The sequence below is a fragment of the Uranotaenia lowii genome, chromosome 3 (genome assembly GCF_029784155.1).
Source record: "Uranotaenia lowii strain MFRU-FL chromosome 3, ASM2978415v1, whole genome shotgun sequence".
Classification (NCBI taxonomy): Eukaryota; Metazoa; Arthropoda; class Insecta; order Diptera; family Culicidae; genus Uranotaenia; species Uranotaenia lowii.
The window spans coordinates 15,632,906-15,652,246 of record NC_073693.1 but is presented as its reverse complement, the minus strand read 5'-3'; the positions used below and the strand labels follow the sequence as shown (position 1 = coordinate 15,652,246).

Below are 19,341 nucleotides of genomic sequence, written 5' to 3'. Positions count from 1 at the left end.
ATAAACCGAGAGAGAAATGGCAGCTTGTCAAAGTTGGAAGTGGGTGCGCAGCTTAATGCGATTTCATTCTTTTTTGAACGCAACTGTAAGTTATTATATGACCAAAATGTTAAAAATGACCAAAATGATCAAATGATCAAAATCACCGAAGTGAACAAAATTACCAAAAACATTTTGGTAATTTTGGTCATTTAGCTTTAGCTTATCATTTTGGTTATTTGGATCGTTTTGGTCTTTTCGGTGATTTTTGGACATTTTGTCATTTTTATCATTTTGGCCATTTTAGACATTCTGGTCATTTCAGTCATTTTAGTTATTTTTGTTAATTTTGTTAATTTTGCACATTTTGATCACTTTGGTGATTTTGATCATTTTGGTCATTACGATCATTTTGGTTATTTTGTTCATTTTAATGACCGAAATGACAAAAATGATCAAAATTAACAAAATGATCAAAATAACTTAAATGACAAAAATGATCAAAATGACCAAAGTGAATATAATGACCCACACAACAAAATTGACTAAAATAACAAAATGACCAAAATTACCGAAATGACCTAAATAATCCGAATTACCAGAATGACCATGACCAAAATGACCTAAATGACCAAGATGATCAAAATGACCGAAATGTCCAAAATGACCAAAATAACCAAAATGAAATAAATGACCAAAATGAACAAAATGACAAAAACGACCAAATTAACTTAATGACCCAAGTGACCGACACCGACAAGACACCGTCATTTTGACCAAAATGACCAAAATAATTAAAATTACCGAAGTGAACAAAATGACCATAAAATGTTGATCATTTTGATCATTTTTGTCATTTAAGTTATTTTGGTCATTTTGCTTATTTTGATCATTTTGGTCATTTCGGTCATTTCGGTCATTAATGATGACCAAATGATGAAATGATCGTAATGACCAAAACGATCAATATCACCGAAGTGATCAAAATGACCAAAATGAACAAAATTCACAAAAATAACTAAAATGACCGAAATGATCAAAATAAGCGAAATGGTCAAATTGACCAAAATGATTAAAATGACCAAAATGACCAAAATGTCTCAAATGGCCAAATGACAAAATGACCGAAATTACCAAAATGATCCAAATTACCAAAATAACCAAAATTATTAAAATGACCAAAATGACCAAAATGACCGATATGATCTAAATGAACAAAATGACAAAAATGATAAAAATGATAAAAATGACCAAAATGATCAAAATCACCAAAGTGGACAAAATGACAAACATTTGGGTCATTTTAGTCAATATGATCATTTTAGTCATTAGAGATATTTTGGTCATTTTGTGCATTTTGATTATTTTGGTCATTCCGGTCATTAAAATGACCAAAATAACCAAAATGGTCAAAATAACAAAAATAACCAAAATGACCAAAATGATCAAAGTGATCAAAATGACCAAAATGAACAAAATTGAAAAAAAATAACTAAAATGAACAAAATTGAAAAAAAAATAACTAAAATGACCAAAATGATTAAAATGACAAAAGTGACCAAAATGGCTCAAATGATCACAATGATCAAAATCATTAAAGTGATCAAAATGACCAAAATGAACAAAATTGAAAAAAATAACTAAAATTACCGAAATGACCAAAACGAGCAAAATGACCAAAATGACTCAATGACAAAAATGACCAAATGGACCAAAATGACTAAAATTATCAAAATAACCCAAATGGTCAAATTGACGAAATTGGCCGAAACGACCAAAATGATCAAATTGACTGAAATGATCAAAATGATCGAATTGACAAAAATGACCCAAATGACCATAATCACAAAAATACCAAAATGATCAAAATTACCAAAATAATCAAAATGACCGAAATGGCTAAATGCTTAAATTTCAAAATTAAAAAATCTATATAAATCTTGTTTCCAAAAAAATGCCAAAAACAACCAAAATTGCTCAAGTTGAAAAAATGCCAGTTATAAATTTAATAAATGCAAATAAATAAGGAAATCACAAAATTTCGAAATTTTTAATAAAGTTAGTGTAAAAAATTGACAAAAATGCCAAAGTTGAATAGTTTCAAAGTTTCCAAAGTTTACAAAACAGCAAAAGTGTTATCGTTTTCAAAATTGACAAAAGTGAGCATTTGACAAAAAATGTAGAAATTGAAATTTTTTTTTTTTTTTTAATTTTAAATTTGCAAAACAGAATAAATTTTACTAAATTACAACTTTGCTAAATTTAATAAAATTGTAAAAACTGAATCAAATCAATCGAATGATTTCCTTCAATTCAACCACGCTATAAGAAAAGTTCAGATTCCGGTTTTTCGATAGCAACTTACTGTCTTCTGCAGTTTCCAAAATTAATCTTTGATTTTCCGATTACACTCAAATCACCTCAGAATAGTCTACCAGGTTGGAAATGATCGATATACAGTCCAAGTTGGCCACTCGAAGTAAGCGACAATTTTTGCCCGGTTGTTTTAAACTTTTTTTAAATGATTTATTTTTGTACACGTACACAATAATCGTTTCAAAAAAGAATTCAGTGTATTCTTGAAATTGACTTCATCGGAATTTAAATAATTCGTGTTTAAATAAATTTAAAAAAATATCTCAAAGTTATTTGTTTTGAATGGAAATGTCGTTGAATAATCGTTGAAAAATGTTCACAAAAGCAGTTCTTGAGTAAAACAATAAGAACTAATTTTCTATGGTTCTATTTATGTAATCGTACAAGAACTTAATTTTTGTTGAAATAAATCATTATTTGTCACGTTTAAATTTGGAAAAAAATCAGAAGTGAGTCGGTAATGTAAAAAAAAAATTAAACCGGGTAATATTCCAACTTTGATTCAACAGAGGACAGAAAAAAATCATCATTACCCGGTCAGCGATTTCATTTGTTTACTCGGGCATCGGGTGTCAGTAGTTAGAAGGATTCTCCACGCAAAACGACCGTTTTGTTGGTTTTCAATTTAATTTGAGGTTACGTTTCCGCAAATCGACCCTTTCTCGGGCCCAAAGAATCACAGTCCCGAATTCGGGGCAATAAAAAACAGCAGAGGAATTCGCTCGCTGTTCCCGTTTGTTGGTTTTCCATTTCAATTTTAAATTTACGCTTTTCTTTGGAAATCGTGAGGTTAATTTTTTGTTTTACAATCATTATGAAATTGGTTGACTGTGAAATGTCAAGCGGTTTCCAATTAGGTGCTTTTGAGGAGTATTTGATCAGAAACATGAACGAATCGTTGAATCACAATTGTCATCATAACTCATTAGTTAGTATAATAAATAAAAGAAAACAGAGGCTACAGCTTATTTTTGGGTGATATTTGTGGTGAGATGATCTTTGAATGATGCTCAATGAATGATTCAGCCGGGCCAAATACACGAAAGAAAGGAATGCCGAAAACGCGAGCATAAAAAAATTGCACATGATAAGGGAGTAAGGTCGCGGATTTGATAGAAGTTTGGCGCAGCATACATGAAATGATGACCACAACGTCGAGACACACTGGAAAGTGGAATGAAATGGGGCTGAGTCATTCGGCTGAAGCTCGTAAGGCCGAAAGCTGTTCGGTCGAAGATCGCTAAACCGAGTGGGCCAATGCCGAATGAACTAAGCCGAACATGTTTTGGCCGAACACCGAACATCACGGCCGAATACATTGTCACATCGGCGACCTTTTTATTCATTCGGCCTTTCGTCCATTAGGTTAAACGTCCATTTGGCCTATCAATCATTCGGGCTAACCTTACGACTTCGGCCAAATAACCTTTGACCTTATTCGGCCTGATGACTAATTCGGTCAAACAACAGCCAAACAAATTTGAGCCGAACACTCTTCGGTCAAACGACTTTCGACCAAACGACACAGCCCCTAATGAAACATGAGAGTGTTAAGTCTTTGTTTTTGTTGACACATATCTGCAGAAGTTGTATAATTACAAAAGTTGGTTACGATGCAAATTTGTATAGGATACAGGCAACATTTTTTTTTCTTTCCAATGGTTTATTTGGTTCAGCAATAATTTGATACGTTTTCAGAGTCGATGAAAAGGGGAGAGATTAAAAAAGACGAAAAAAATGTACACAACATTGCACAGAAAACTACAAACGTGGAAAATGCGTGGCATGGCGTGGGTGGCAAGTGGAGAACATTTATGAATATGATATTTATGCTGTAATTTTTTTTTCTCTCTCGTTTCATTTTGTTCTGGTTCGCTTTTGTGGAAAAATAAAACAGAAAAAAATGCGCACCAGAACGGAATTATGGTGCCTCCAGCAAATAAAACTAAATCGCATTTGCACAATTGCTGTACGCGCCGGGGAAAAACATGAAGGCAGAAAGTTATGAGACTCCATGAGGGAACTAAATTTAGCCATTTATTCCGACTCTGTGTCTGGTATTACGGAAAAATTGAAATAAAACAAATACGATTTGTTTATCGGGAAGGCTAGCCTTTCGAGATAAATCTTGCGCGAATCCAAACCAGGCGGCGAATTGGAATGTGAAATATGTATTTGATCAGCTTTTTCACGTACAGAAACAACTCTGCACCTAGAGCGTCATGATGAAAGGAGCCTGAAGAATGAAAATGATGTGAATGAGTGTGAGAGCTCATGCAAAGGTAAAACGTAAACAGACATGAACGATGAACACGAGAAATCGGACAAATTGTGAATGATTTGATTTTGCGGAAAAAGTTGGTATACGAAACAGATGGAACTCTTTAGCAACAAACCAACAAGACAAAACACGAGAAGATCAAAAAAGGGAACAGTAACAAAAAAAACGAGCAAAACGAACATTAGCTGAATTATTAGAGGTTTTGTCAAATTTGAACAATTGACAAAAACTATATCGATATTTTCAGTTGTTTTTTTTTTGCACGCATTTGAGACAGTCATCTTCCACCCTAAGCTGTAAATCATAGAGAAAAATAGGATGTTTTGGAAACTTAATCTTATGAGTAATTTAGAGGGGTTAAACTGGAATTAGTACCCAAATAACCCGAACCCGAACCGTGAATCGAATTTAGTTTTTTTCTTCTGTCCAATCTGAGCTAAATTGCAACCTTTCGTTTTGTTGCCTGAATTTTCTGAAATATAAAAATTGGATTCACGGTTTCCGAAGCTGTCAAAAGTTTTGAATTGTGTCATTTAAATTATTCAAATATTAATTAGATTTTGTAATACTATTTTAAATTCACCCTGCAGTTCTGGAACTGTAAAACTTTTCTTCGATTAAAAAAACAAAATTGCTATAACTAACCAAATTTTCACAATTGTATAAATCGGGAAAATTGAAAAAAAAAACCCTTATTGAACAACTCTGTCAAAATTGAACTAATTTCTCAAAATGAACAAATTAGAAAAAAAGGGATTTAATCATATTGAAAAATATTCCACCGTTAAAAACATGCCAAAATTAAAAAAAGGTTAAAAATTGGACTTATTTGACGAATTTGGCAACATTTGAAAAATCGCAAATTTGCAAATTGTCAGAATGTCAGAAATCATTAAATAATTTCTTGGAAAAAACGATGAAACATGGTCAAAATTTGACAAAACTGACAAGTTGGTACAAAAATAAAAAAAAAAAATTGAAAAAAAACACTGATTGACAACACTTTTAAAATTGAGAAAAACTATTAGCAAAAATTGACAAATTGAAAAAAACGCTGAAATTACATCGTCAGAATCGATAAAATTGGAAAAAAATAATCTAGAAATGCAGTGATCATCAAATTTGACAAATTTGTCAAGAATGACAAAATTATTTCACCATTAAAAACATGCCAAAATTGAAAAACGTTGAAAATTGGACCTATTTGACCAATTTTTCAACATTTGGAAATTTGCAAATTTAAAAATTGTCGTAATGTGAGAAATCATTTATTAATTTCATGGAAAAAATGATGAAACATGGTCAAAATTTGACGAAACTGACAAATTGGTACAAAATTGAAAAAAATTGAAAAAAAAACCCTGATTTACAACACTGCCAAAATTGAGAAAAACTATTGGCTAAAATTGACAAATAGAAAAAAGCTGAAATTGCATCGTCAGAATCGATAAAATTGGGAAAAATTCCAGAAATGCAGTGATCATTAAACTTGACGAATTTGTCAAGAATGGCAAAATTGGGGAAAAATGTCAAAATTTTAGAAATTGACAAAATCGTTATCAAATTTGCCCAATCAACAAAAAAATTAAAACTTTGTTAATTGATAAAATTTCCAAATTTAAAATTTTTTGAAATGACAAAATGACAAAAAGATACAAAAAGATTCAACTGTCTAAATATGTAATGTTGTCAATATTTCAAAAAAAAAAACAACATTTGCAAAAAGCTGCAAATGTTCAAAAACGTTGAAAAATTTCATAAAAAAATGAAACTTGAAAGAATGTAAAACTTAAAAGAATTTCTTATTTCAAAATTTGGGTAAATAGACTAAATTCTCAAAATTAAAAAAAATGGCTTTATTGACAACACTGCAAAAAATTGAAAAAGCCAAATTAGGTAAATTTGACTTCCCATTAGCCACAATTTACAGAATAGTCAAAATCGAAATAATTGAAAAAATTCCGAGTTGACCGACTCGCCAAAATTGAGGAATACTAAAATTGGCTAAAATTGATAAATTGAAAAAAAGCTACAATTCTATCGTCAAAATCGATAAAATTGGAAAAAAAATCAGAAACGTCGTGAAGATTAAATTTGCCAAACATGATAAAATTTCAAAATTTGAGAAATTAACAAATAATTGTTGTCAAATTTACCAAGCGAGCAAAAATTGTAAAAACTTTTATAATTGGTAAAATTGCCGAATTCAGATTTTTATTGAATGACAAAATAATAAGATTTCATAAAAAAAATCTACTTCCTAAATAGACAATGTTTCCAATATTGCAAAAAAAGATTCAACATTGCGAAAACCGACTAAAATTGCCAAGATATGGCACAAAGCTGCCAATTTTGAAGAAATTAAAAAAAATCAATAAATTGAATGTGGGCATTTTAAAATCACAAAAAAAAATTTTTTGAAAGAATGTTATGAAATTGAAAAAAACAATTCTTTTGAAAAAAATTGAGTAAATAGACAAAATTTTCGAAATTGAAAAATAAATCAACACTGGAAAAATGTAATTAGGTAAATATGACTTCGCATTTGCCCCAACTGACATAATGGACAAAATCGAAATAATTGAAAAAATTCCGAGTTGACCAAAATGACAAATTCACCAAAATTGAAAAAAAAATGCCTTCAATGAGAAAACTGACGAATTTTAAATATTTTCAAAGTTAAGGCTTTTAAATTAATCAAAATATTTAATTCAATGTGGTCAACATTTTAAAAACAACAAAAAATTTAAATTTGAAAGAATGAGAAATGTAAAAGAATTTCTTATTTGATTATTGGATAAATAGACAAAATTTCCAAAATTAAAACAAATTTCTTTATTGACAACACTGCAAAAAATGAAAAAAGCTGCCAATGTTGAAATTTAATAAATTGAATGGGGTCAACGTTTGAAAAAAAACAAAAATTATAAATTTGAAAAATGTGAAATTCAAAAAAAATGTCTAAATAGGCGAAATTAAAAATGAAAAATGCAAAAAAATGCTTTGTTAGGTTCCAATTTGCCACAACTGACAGAATCGTCAAAATCTAAATAATTTAAAAATAAAATGCCGTGTTGACAGAAATGACAAATTCGCCAAAATTAAAAATAAACTGATAGCAACGGCGAAATTGTTCTAATTTTTACAAAATTGAAAATTGCTAAAATTGGATAATATTACCAAAATTTAGAAAAAAAAATCAAAAACTTTGGAAAAGATCAAAATTGACAAGATTGAAGAAAACGAAAACAAATAGAATCAATTGACAATGTTGCCAATACTGCTAAAAATGTGACTATATTTTCAAAAAAATTCAATTTGACAAAATGTAAAAAGTTGTCAATGTTGTAAAACGTTAAAAAAAATTATACCATTTTAATCACATTGGCAACATTTTCAAAATCGGCAAAATTCGAAAAGTTTAAAGAATGCTAAAATTGTAAAATCTGACAAACTGACAATTTTACTTCTAAATTTCCTAACTTCAAAAAAAAAAAAAAAACAAATAGAATCAATTGACAACGTTGCCAATATTGCTGAAAATTTGGCTATATTTTAAAAACACTTAAATTTGTCAAAATGTTAAAAATTGTCAATTTTGAAAAAAATTATACCACCTTCATCACATTGGCAACATTTTCAAAACTGCAAAAATTCAAAAAGTTAGAAGAATGCTGAAATTGTAAAAGTTTCCAAATTTAAAAATCTGACAAATTGACAAAATTCCTTAAAATAAAAAAATTCTTCATTGACAACACTGCCAAAATTAAAGAATGCAAAAAGGCTTAAATTGACAAATTGAAAAAGCCACGATTTCCGAATAGTTAACCCTTCGTTTCATAAAGTAACAAATTTGCAACAATAAAGTATTAAAAAAAGTGAAAATCGTATTTTATTTGAATTTTTTTTCTTGATGTACTCATCATTTCCAACTGTTAAAAATTAATTTTGAGAAAAAATAAAAATCATGAAATGAAGGGTTAAAAAAATGTCAAGATGATCAAAAATGACAAATTAGAAAAATAGTCCAAATTGAAGAAATTGAAATTTTGTTGTTTTCAAAATGTCAAAGGATTGTAATATTTTTTAAATTTCCTTAAGTGAAAGGATTTGAAAACATCAAATTGACAGAATTATTGAATTGATCAAGTTTACCTTATCAACAAGATCGCTGCCAATTGACGAAATTTTAAATAATTCCAATATTGAAAAAAAAAATTGTCCAAACTACCCGAATTGGCTAAATTCTCAACTCGAAACAAAAAAAAAATATCAGAAATACTCAGATTGCGGAAGTTGTCAGAATTGAAAGAAATTCCAATTCGTCTAAATTGAAAAATTTAACAAAGTTTAAAAAAGATTTCAAATCACCAAAATTGAAAATGAGTGTCATGAACGACAGAATTTAAACTAATTCGTTGAAAAAAAACAAGATTTTTAAAGTGATCACTTTAAAAGTGGATCCGATGTAAAATGTACCATTAGGGATGGTAGAATAATTTTCATAAATCTGAAAAATCTGACAGAGATGAAAATGAAACAATAAGAAACTAGGGAAAAACCTCGATATATCAGAAAGTGACAGCCTCAGTTTTTTTACACTGATGTGTTAATCATTTCCACCACCAGATTATCAAATGGGTTAAACATCGGTGTACAAAATCGGTGGTTCCAGGTTGGAATCCTGGCCGTTATAATTTTTTTTGATAATTTTCTTCTCTATCGATATTTCTTACTCTTGTTTAAATGAGACCAAGTTTTACGCGTTATACGTGTAACAAACTTTAACTTATAAATTAATATTGAAAATCATTTGTGGCGAATAATGGGAAATGGTTTCTATCAAACAAAACAAAAATGTTGAAAACTTCCAAAAAATTTAAGGTGCAATTCAACGGGTAAATAGGAAGGTAGGTACGTGACAATCGAACTTTTGACTGCTTCGGGTGGTTACTTCCAAGACCGGGTTCCTTAAGAGCTAGTTTGTTTAAGTATTCAATGTGTGAGTGTGTGTGTGGGTAAGTAGTTCGTAAAAATAAGAGGTAGGATAAAAAGCCATGCAAAAAACTGACTATCTTCATCGTCTGTGGTGGACGGATCAACGGAGGGTGGTTTTTTCGTCTCAGTGTACAGATCATCGACATCGTCTTCGTTGTCGTCGTCGTCGTAGTTTTCGTGATCACCTGAGCCCCCACCGACGTTGCCCTCGCTCGGCTTGTTGTTCTTGCCTACGTTCGAGCGGCCGGAATTGCTGCCGCCACCTGTGAGGATTCCGAGGCCGCCGCCGCCGCCACCTCCTCCAAGGATGCCGCCGCTGTTGCTGTTGCTGTTGCCACTGTCCTCATCGTCATCACCGTATCCGGAGCCGGAAGATTCGTCGTCTTCCTTCTCTAGATCGTCCCGAATCTGGAAGGAGATCGAAGAGAGAAAAAACAGATTTAATGAAACATGTTACAGTACAGTATTTCTCATTTGTCGGTCTAGCTGATCATAGAATGTCATTGATTGCATCTTTTGCCGCCTTCATTTCATAGAATGGTCGCGAATCGAAAAAAAAAATCGCAGCAGAAAAGCTGATTTATATCAGTTTGCCTAGATTTTGTCCTCAGGAATCCAATATTGTTCTTCAATTATAACTTTAAAAATTTACGCTAGATGGCGTTTATTCCTCAATTTAATTTTCCACTCTGGACTCTTGACTATAGAATTTCAACTTTCTATTGTCTAGCGACTCTTCAGACTCTTAACCATAGGCACTCTCATCTCTGATTTTTCTCTCCCTGCTCTCGACGCTCGACTTTAGTAGGACTCTCCGTTTCGTGACTCTCGACTTATGATTCCATATCCATTCTAGACTTTTTATTTTAGATTCATGACTTTTGATAGTTGATCGGAAGAAGATCGCAGAAAAAAAGAGATTTAATAAAACTTGTTTTTATTCATTGTACTTTTATAGCATTTCTCATTTGTCGGTCTAGTTGATCATGGAATGTCATTGATTGCATTTTTTGCCGCCTTCATAGTATGGTCGGCGAATCGAAAAAAATCGCAACAGAAAAGCTGATTTATATCAGTACATATAGATTTTGCCCTCAGGAATCCAATATCTTTTTTCAATTATAACATAACTTTAAAAGTTTCCGATAGATGGCGTTTATTCCAATTTCCGTAGGAAAATAGAAGAATTCATTTTAAGACAATATTTTAAACATACCAGGTATTTACACATTTCCTAGTATTAATTTAATTTTTTTTTTAATTTTTCGTTTTTTAACTCTGCGAAATTCTACACAAAATATGTTTCATATCTTAAGATCGTGAGCCTATTTTTCCTAGAAAGCTACGAACCTTTGTTTTGCCTATTAGTACAGAATTGTACAAAAAAAATATCTCTTACAATTTTTTTTCCCATTTTCGCACGTCCTAATTGTCGAAAGAAAAAGTTGAAAGAGGCGCGCCCATTAATATCTCAATTTCCCCCGAGAAAGGGCGGACGGACCAGAGCTTAGCTCGGCAGGAGCAGCAGCAGCTTGTTACTCAAAGGCAGCTCCATAATTTCTAAAGATTCACTTAATAAAACAAAACCGAGTGAATGAAATCCCCTCACAGCCCTCGGCAACTTTCCCGTTTTCCCCTCCAAGACCCGGTGAGCAAAAAAGAAGGCGGCCAAAATAACCCTCCCGCGTTTACAGTTTCGGTGAAATATGCGTGCCAGAGAGCAGAATTTATGAATCACGTCCATTGTTTATTATCACTCACGGGACCGTGATCCATTATACGAGCCAGCAGCCAGATGATGTGCTGCGCCTTTCGGATGCTGCCGTGCTCCTACTTGGCGTGTATGTCTTGTTTGTGTTCGGCACACACACATCCTTACATACTTACTTTCGAGGCAGCAGCAAAACAATTTCACGAAACTCGTGAAAACAAAAACAAGTGAGTGGAAAAAAAACTTAACGATCCTTTTCACTGTCGTTTTGCACCCATTAGTGAGGTGGTAGCTACCTTTTAAATTGCTTTCAATCCATTATGAGAGCCTCACCGAAAATCGCCGGAGAAGAAACCCCGATGCGCTTTAATTTAGTGCTCAAGGTTTTGCGTTGATTGTTGTTGCCCATCCTTGGACATAAATAACACTAGTTTACAGCATTTTTGAACTCAGTGAACTGAAGGTCATTTCTAATGTGAAATCGGGCGCTGAATCCGAAAATGAAATTCAAAAAAATCTCAGTAGAACCGTTTTTGAGTTATGCTCCAAATATGAAATTTCAGAAAAATTAAAAAAGTTCATGTACTTAGATTAAAATATCTCGGACGGCATAACAGTAATTTGAAATTCCTCTTTTGCATATTCAAGGTGAATAAATTTTCTATCGATCATCTGAACACTGTTTTTGCTTTCGACCAACAGTATTGTTGATATTAGTGACTTTATGAGAAAAAAATTTATAAAAAACGCATTTTTTTAGAGAAAAATTTTTTTCAACGAAAGTTTTAGACTCGATGGTAGCATTTAAAAAATCTCATTTTCTTTTGCGCTTGAATGTCTATTTAAAACGAAGATTTCAAGTGGTAATTTATCGAAATCGGTTGAAAATTGAAGAAGTTATGGCAACTTTACCATAATAGTATTTTTTGTAGTTTTTCATAATTTAATGAACCGCAGTACACTTATCATAGTATAGGAAGAATGAAACATGATAAATCTCACTCGCTTCAAGTCAAAATTATTTATTAGTTTACCAGAAGGTCACATGCCAAGTTTCAGGAAGATCTGACCATAGGGAGGGGTTGCTTGTGTCTCAAACGTGAATAAAATTTTGAGGTATTTTGCCCGGAAGGAACGAAAAATACTGGTTTTTCATCAATAACTTCTTTCATCACTAGCTGATTGTTTTTTATGGTTAATTTTATTAAAGCCTAAGTTGAGACAAATATTTCACCCGAAGACTGTAACTCGATTGGATTTGAAACAGTAAAGTTATTGCGGTTCAAAGATTTTGTTTTGGTCGAAAATTCTCGTATAAAACGCAATGAGTAAAAAGTACTCATTGCGTGTTGGACAAAATTTGCGGCCTTTGAACTGCAATAACTTTTCTGTTTCAAATCCAATCGAGTTACTGTCTTCGGGTGAAATATTTGTCTCAACTTAAGCTTTAAGAAAATTAACCATAAAAAACAATCAGCTAGTGATAAAAGAAGTTATTGATGAAAAACCAGTATTTTTCGTTCCTTCCGGGCAAAATACCTCAAAATTTTATTCACGTTTGAGACACAAGCGACCCCTCCCTATGGTCAGATCTTCCTGAAACTTGGCATGTGACCTTCTGGTAAACTAATAAATAATTTTGACTTGAAGCGAGTGAGATTTATCATGTTTCATTCTTCCTATACTATGATAAGTGTACTGCGGTTCGTTAAATTATGAAAAACTACAAAAAATACTATTATGGTAAAGTTGCCATAACTTCTTCAATTTTCAACCGATTTCGATAAATTACCACTTGAAATCTTTGTTTTGAATAGACATTTAAGCGCAAAAGAAAATCAGATTTTTTAAATGCTACCATCGAGTCTAAAACTTTCGTTGAAATAAATTTTTCTCTAAAAAAATGCGTTTTTTATAAATTTTTTTCTCATAAAGTCACTAATATCAACAATACTGTTGGTCGAAAGCAAAAACAGTGTTCAGATGATCGATAGAAAATTTATTCACCTTGAATATGCAAAAGAGGAATTTCAAATTACTGTTATGCCGTCCGAGATATTTTAATCTAAGTACATGAACTTTTTTAATTTTTCTGAAATTTCATATTTGGAGCATAACTCAAAAACGGTTCTACTGAGATTTTTTTGAATTTCATTTTCGGATTCAGCGCCCGATTTTACATTAAAAATGTTGGTCAGTTAATCAAGTTCACGATTTTTTTTAAATTTTGTAAACTAGTGTAATCATTTGGAAATTGTAGTCTTGGGTTCATAAATGCTAGAACCCGACAGTTAAAAGTAGAATATTATCTCGGTTCAATTTAAAATAAATGGAAAACACTCAGTTAGCTTGAAAAGATATGGACTCTTGAACGTGAATTTCTTATTTCCTGATTGGCTCTGACTTCTGAACTAATTTTTAACACTCATTTAAAATTTTCCACTCTTGATGCATGACTCCGACTCTTGACTCAAATTCCTCGATGACCGACTGTTGACTCATGTCTAATCCTTGAATTCTAACCTCTCACAATCGACCCTGACTTTTGACATAGGGCCCTATCCGCGATACCAGGTAAATGTTTGACGTTTTGTAGTTAGGACAAATGTATGCCCGTTTCAAAAAGCTCTGCGAAAGCTTCCTAACTAATCCAAACTTTTCTATGGAGGTTGCTAGTGTTTGCTTGATATGTAACTCCTTTTACATACATAAGACGCGTCAAGAGTCATTTTACTCGAGTGAGCCATTTTGGTATTACAGTAGTCGAGTCGAGTCGAACTTCAGTCGAGTAGCTCGACTGAGTCGACTGCAAAAAAATTCAACATGATAGCCGCCATTCGAGCACTCAAATTAATCAGTTTCACTCGACTACCGTAATACGATATTTCGCTCGACTCGACAGTGACTGGAGTCGAGTCGAGTTACTCGACTCTTTTTATGAAATAGGGCCCATAATTCTGGAATTTCAACTAAATTTTCCACTCTCGACTCTTGGCTATAGAATTTCAACTTTCGATTATTGACTATCGATTCTTCAGACTCTCAACCATGGGCACTCTCCATTTCAAATTCTCGGCTCTCATCTTTGACTGTTGTCTCTCTTCTCTCGATGCTCGACTTAGGACCAGAGATGCCAATGTGTCTGATTTTTCGAGGCTCAGTCAGACGACCCGATAAGGCATTGAATTTCCCTGTTTTTTTTTAAATAAGCCTGATTTTGCCAAATTTTTGCGAATGCGATGAAAAATAGGTAGTAAGGATCTGCATTAAATAGATACCGTTGCTGAAGTAAAAATGTAGAGCGACGACGAAATTTCCGTTATTTTTTCGTATCCTAGTTTTTATTTCTCCCGTCCCTGAGTTAAAAAAAATGTTTGAACCCTGCTTAGGACTTTACACTCCTATGACTCGTTCGTGACTCTCGACTTATGATTCCCTATTCATTCTAGACTTTTCATTTTAGATTCTTGACTTTTGACACTTGACTCCTGAACCTTGAATATTGACTGTCTACTCTCTTCTCTCAGCTTTTGACTCTGGACTCTTGTTTCTTGTTTTTCGACTCTCGATTGTTGACTCGCTATTGATTTTTCACTATTAACTTTCGACTTTCGACTTTTAACTCTAGTTTCTCGACTTCTGGATATTGCTTTTCGACTCTCGAATCTCGATCAACTACTCTTTATTCTTAACTCACGACTCTCGACTTTTGTCTCTGAATTTTCAACTCTTGTATAAAAGTTTTATCTGCTCACTGCTCAACTTTAACTCTTCACTCTCGTTTCGACTCTTGAGTCTTGGCTCTCGACTTTTAGGAGTCGATTTATACATTTTTAAGTCGAACGTTATTCGTCAATATCGACTCTGAACTTTTAACTCTTATATTTTGACACTTGAATATGACTCTGTTGTCACGACTCTCGATTTTCGACTCTTGACTGTTCATGTTGGATTCTCGATTCTCACGCAACTACGCTTGATTCGCGAATCACGACTTTCTTCTCTTGACTCTCAACTATCGAGTCTCAAATCGAAATTTGGAGTTTCCAACCGTTGTTCTTCATTCTTGATGCGTTCCATAACATTCAACTATCAAATTTGAAATGTCAAATGTCAACTTTTGGGGATTTTTTCTTATTATCATCTTCGCATATCAGCTCTGAAATATCAAATGTCGACTTATGGGATTTTTTTATTATCTGACTGGTTTGCACCGGGGGTCTTCAGATCTTCCCAAAAATTGAAAATTTTATTCATTTTTACACATGTATTTTTTCAGATTTCTAACATTTCTAGTCCTTAAACAACTACCCATTACATTAGCGATGGTCATTTGTCACTTTCCACTTCTCATATTCCCTAACCGGAAAAGTACTCATTTCTCAATGAGTACTTTTATACTTTTACCCAGAATATCTGGCAACACTTTGAGTAGTCTCGCTTAACCGTGTAATGATGTAAACATCTGTACCGTGTTTATCATCATCAGCTGTCATCGGCAATCATTGATCCATTCTTCTCTATTGCGAATTAGATATAGCAAGAGGAACCAAAACAAACAATGTTTTGGTTCTGCTCGTGGCCGAAGAAAGCGGTAGGAAACCGTAAGTTTCAACATTTTTCAACGAAAATCATAAAATAGCACATCAAAACGCATTGCAGCCCTGCATGACCTTTAACATGAAAAAGTGTAAATAAGCTTCAAATGGTGTATAAAAGTACCGTCTGCATCACCGAATATTCTGCAAAAACACCATTGAACACCTCAATTTATGATGCAATTTTCATCTGAAGACATCAAAGTGGGCTAACTAGTCCTCTAAGAGTTATAAAAAAATAATGACTCTAATAAATTATCTCTTTTTTTTTTAGGTAAAACACTATTTTTTCGTGCTTTGTAGAGTGTTTGCCTCAAAACTGTCTTAAAACTTCAACCAATAATCTAAGTATAATTTTCATAATTTTATACCTATAATGGGAATGTTGCTTTTACAGCCTTTTTTTTGTTAGAAATCAGAAAAAAATACATGTGTGTTTTTAAGTCGTAAAAATGAACCAAATTTTCAATTTTAGGAAAGATCTAAAGACCCTCGGAGCAAATTTTCAGATGAAAAAATTGTACGGCGGCCGTAAAGGAAATACGCGGCAAAACAAGTTATTTTCTGAGGATGGCTGAAATTTAGTAAGCCATCCAGTAGTTTTATTTTTCCTTGTAAATCACCGAAAAATATCAATTAAAGAAGACCACAAGAAAGTGCGGGGATCAAAAGAAATTAAAAAAAATTGTCAGATAATAAAAAAATACCCTTATGTTATATGAATATTGACTATTGATTCTCGATTCACAAAAATGACCTTGAATTTCGCCTCACAATATTCTACTTTTGAATCTTGAGGCTTGACCGTCATTGACTCGGGCCACTTTTAAAATATCGATAAACAATTCTTGACTAGTGACACTCGAATTGCAACTCTCAATTGACTAACTGATTTCATGACTCACGAGTCTTTCCTTTCCGCTTGATTCGAGACGGTCGACTCTCGACTTTTAATTCTTGAATTTTGACTCTCATCTGATAAATCTTTATTCTCGATTTTTCGAATTGCAAAAGTCAAAGTCTAAACTTTACAACTTTGACTCTGAACCTTTTTCTTTTATCGTTTAACTCTGAACTATGAAATTTTAACTCTGATTTCTGAACCCTAAATTGTTGCTCGGTACAAAGAATTCAGAACTCTGAACTATAAACTGTGAACTCTTGACTCTGGAAATATAACCTTATAATCGAAACTCTGTAGCCTTCAGCTCTGAACTTTGAGGTTTAAAATCTAAAATTTGAAATCTGAACTTTGAACGCTAACCCATGAACTCGAACTTCAAATTTTGAACACCTAACTCCAAACTAGGGCTTCTGACCCTTAATGTACGAACTATAAACTCTAGACTGCGAACACTAAACTCAGAATTCTGAATTCCTAATAAATTTACTGAACTCTTAAGCATGTATTCTGAACGCTAAACTCTAAACTAAGGTTGCCAGATGGCTTGGTTTTAACCGAGTGTGCCCGGATAATTAATACAAAATTTGAAAAAGTCCGGTCCGGCCCGCTTGCCTGGGTATCATCAAAACCCGTATTTTGCCCGAATTTATTCAATTTGCCTGGATAATGCCCAGATTTTTGGTCGACTATTTTGAAATCAAATGTCCGGTTACGTGCTTTAAAAATTCTAGCAACCTTCCAGACTATCTATTTATATAAAAATTAATTTAATAATTTACCCCCTGAATGGAGGACGGGATCTTTAATAATCATACCCATTTTTTTCGTTCCCTAAAATCCTCTTATATCATATATAGTTCCATTGGTTGATAAGTTTTTGAGCTTTACAACAAAATTTATATGGAGTCCTTTCTTCCCCTCTCAACACTATGAAGCGTAAGAGTCTATAACAATCGTAGAAACATATCTCGTAACCAAGTACCTTTCCATGCCATATTTGTTTCCATTGGTTGGCTTCGTTAGCATAAATTGAGAACTTATGCTAACAAAATTGTATTGGGCTCACCTCCCTCCTCCTATGTACCTACTCACTGAAAGGAGGATGGTGTGTCAGATAATCATAGAATCATACCAACATGAATTTTTATGTTAAGTTTTGTCCATTTCTCGGATTTTATAAAAAAAAAATTTAATTAATTTCCTCTTCCCTTCCTATATTCCCCATTCTATCCTCCTACTGCAAGAAAGGAATCGTTTCACATAGGAAAATTTCTAGTATTAAAATACCATCCCATGACAAATTTGGTTTTATTTGCGTTGTAATTTATTGGATTATGCATAAACTTGAAAGGAAGTACCATCCCCCCTTCCGTTCTCCCCATTGAATGGAGGGGTGAAAACTTGATATTCCTAAAAATATTTTTCGTATTTAAATACTTTATGATGCCAAATTTGGTATCATTTGCTCGATTTATTCTCAAGTTATGCAAAAAATTTGTATGGAAGCCTCTTTTTCCCCCTTTATATCTTTCCGCTGAGAAAAGGGGCATCAATTTATTATAAAAAACATTTCTCGTCTCCAAATATCCTCACATGCTAAATATGGTTCAATTTTCTCGATCAGCTCTCCAATTATACTGAAAATTGAAAGGAAGACCTCTCCCCTCCTTTTCATCCACTTCTTTGAAGGAGTGAGGGATACCAAATATTCATAGAAGCATTTCTCGTACCCAAATATCGTTCCACGCCAAATTTTGTTCCATTTGAGGTTGTAGTTCTCGAGTTATGCAGTAAAAATTGTATAAAACTTCCCTTCCTCTTTCCTTACACCCCGCTGGAAGAAGGAAGGGGGCTCAAACAATCATTAAAACATGTCACGTTCCCAAATACCCGCCCATGCCAAATTTGGTTCCATAAGCTTAATAAGTTTTTGAGTTATGTAAAAATTATAAAAGAGGCCCCTCCCCCCTTAATATCTCCCTACTGAAAAGAGGGAGGGGTCTCAAATAATCATAGAAATATTTTTCGTATGCAAATACCCTTCCATGCTAAATTTGGTTCCATTTGCTTTATTAGTTTTTGAGTTATGTAAAAAATTATAAAAGAGCCCCCCCCCGCTTTTCTACTGGAAAGAGGGAGGGGTCTCGAATAACTATTGAATTATTTTTCGTATCCAAATACCTTCCCATGCCAAATTTGGTTCCAATATCTTGATTAGTTTTCGAGTTGTATGATAAATTGTAAGGTAGCCCCCCTCCCCCCTTCCTATCACCCCATTAAGAGGAGGGAGGGGTACCTTATATTCATAGAAATATTCCTTGTTCCCAAATACCACCCCATGCCAAATTTGATACCATTTACTTGATGCGTTCTCGATTTATGCGAAAAATTGACTTTTGCTTGGGAGGTCCCTCCCCCCCTTCCTGTTAGGGGGAGGGGTCTCAAACCATAATAGGAACCTTTCCCGGCCTCCAATACCCCCACCTGCCAAGTT

The 19,341-nt window shown here is 33.0% G+C and overlaps 1 protein-coding gene across 2 annotated transcripts in view; it reads right to left on the bottom strand.

Moving 5' to 3' along the window:
* LOC129757282 (syndecan) overlaps positions 1-19,341 on the bottom strand; it is a 152,379-nt gene that overhangs the window by 61,339 nt on the left and 71,699 nt on the right. The window contains exon 3 of one of the 2 annotated variants that reach the window (XM_055754446.1): positions 9,709-10,042. In XM_055754446.1, the coding sequence (XP_055610421.1) occupies positions 9,709-10,042 (334 nt within the window). The remainder of the gene's footprint in view (positions 1-9,708; positions 10,043-19,341) is intronic. The other variant, XM_055754447.1, reaches the window with a different exon arrangement.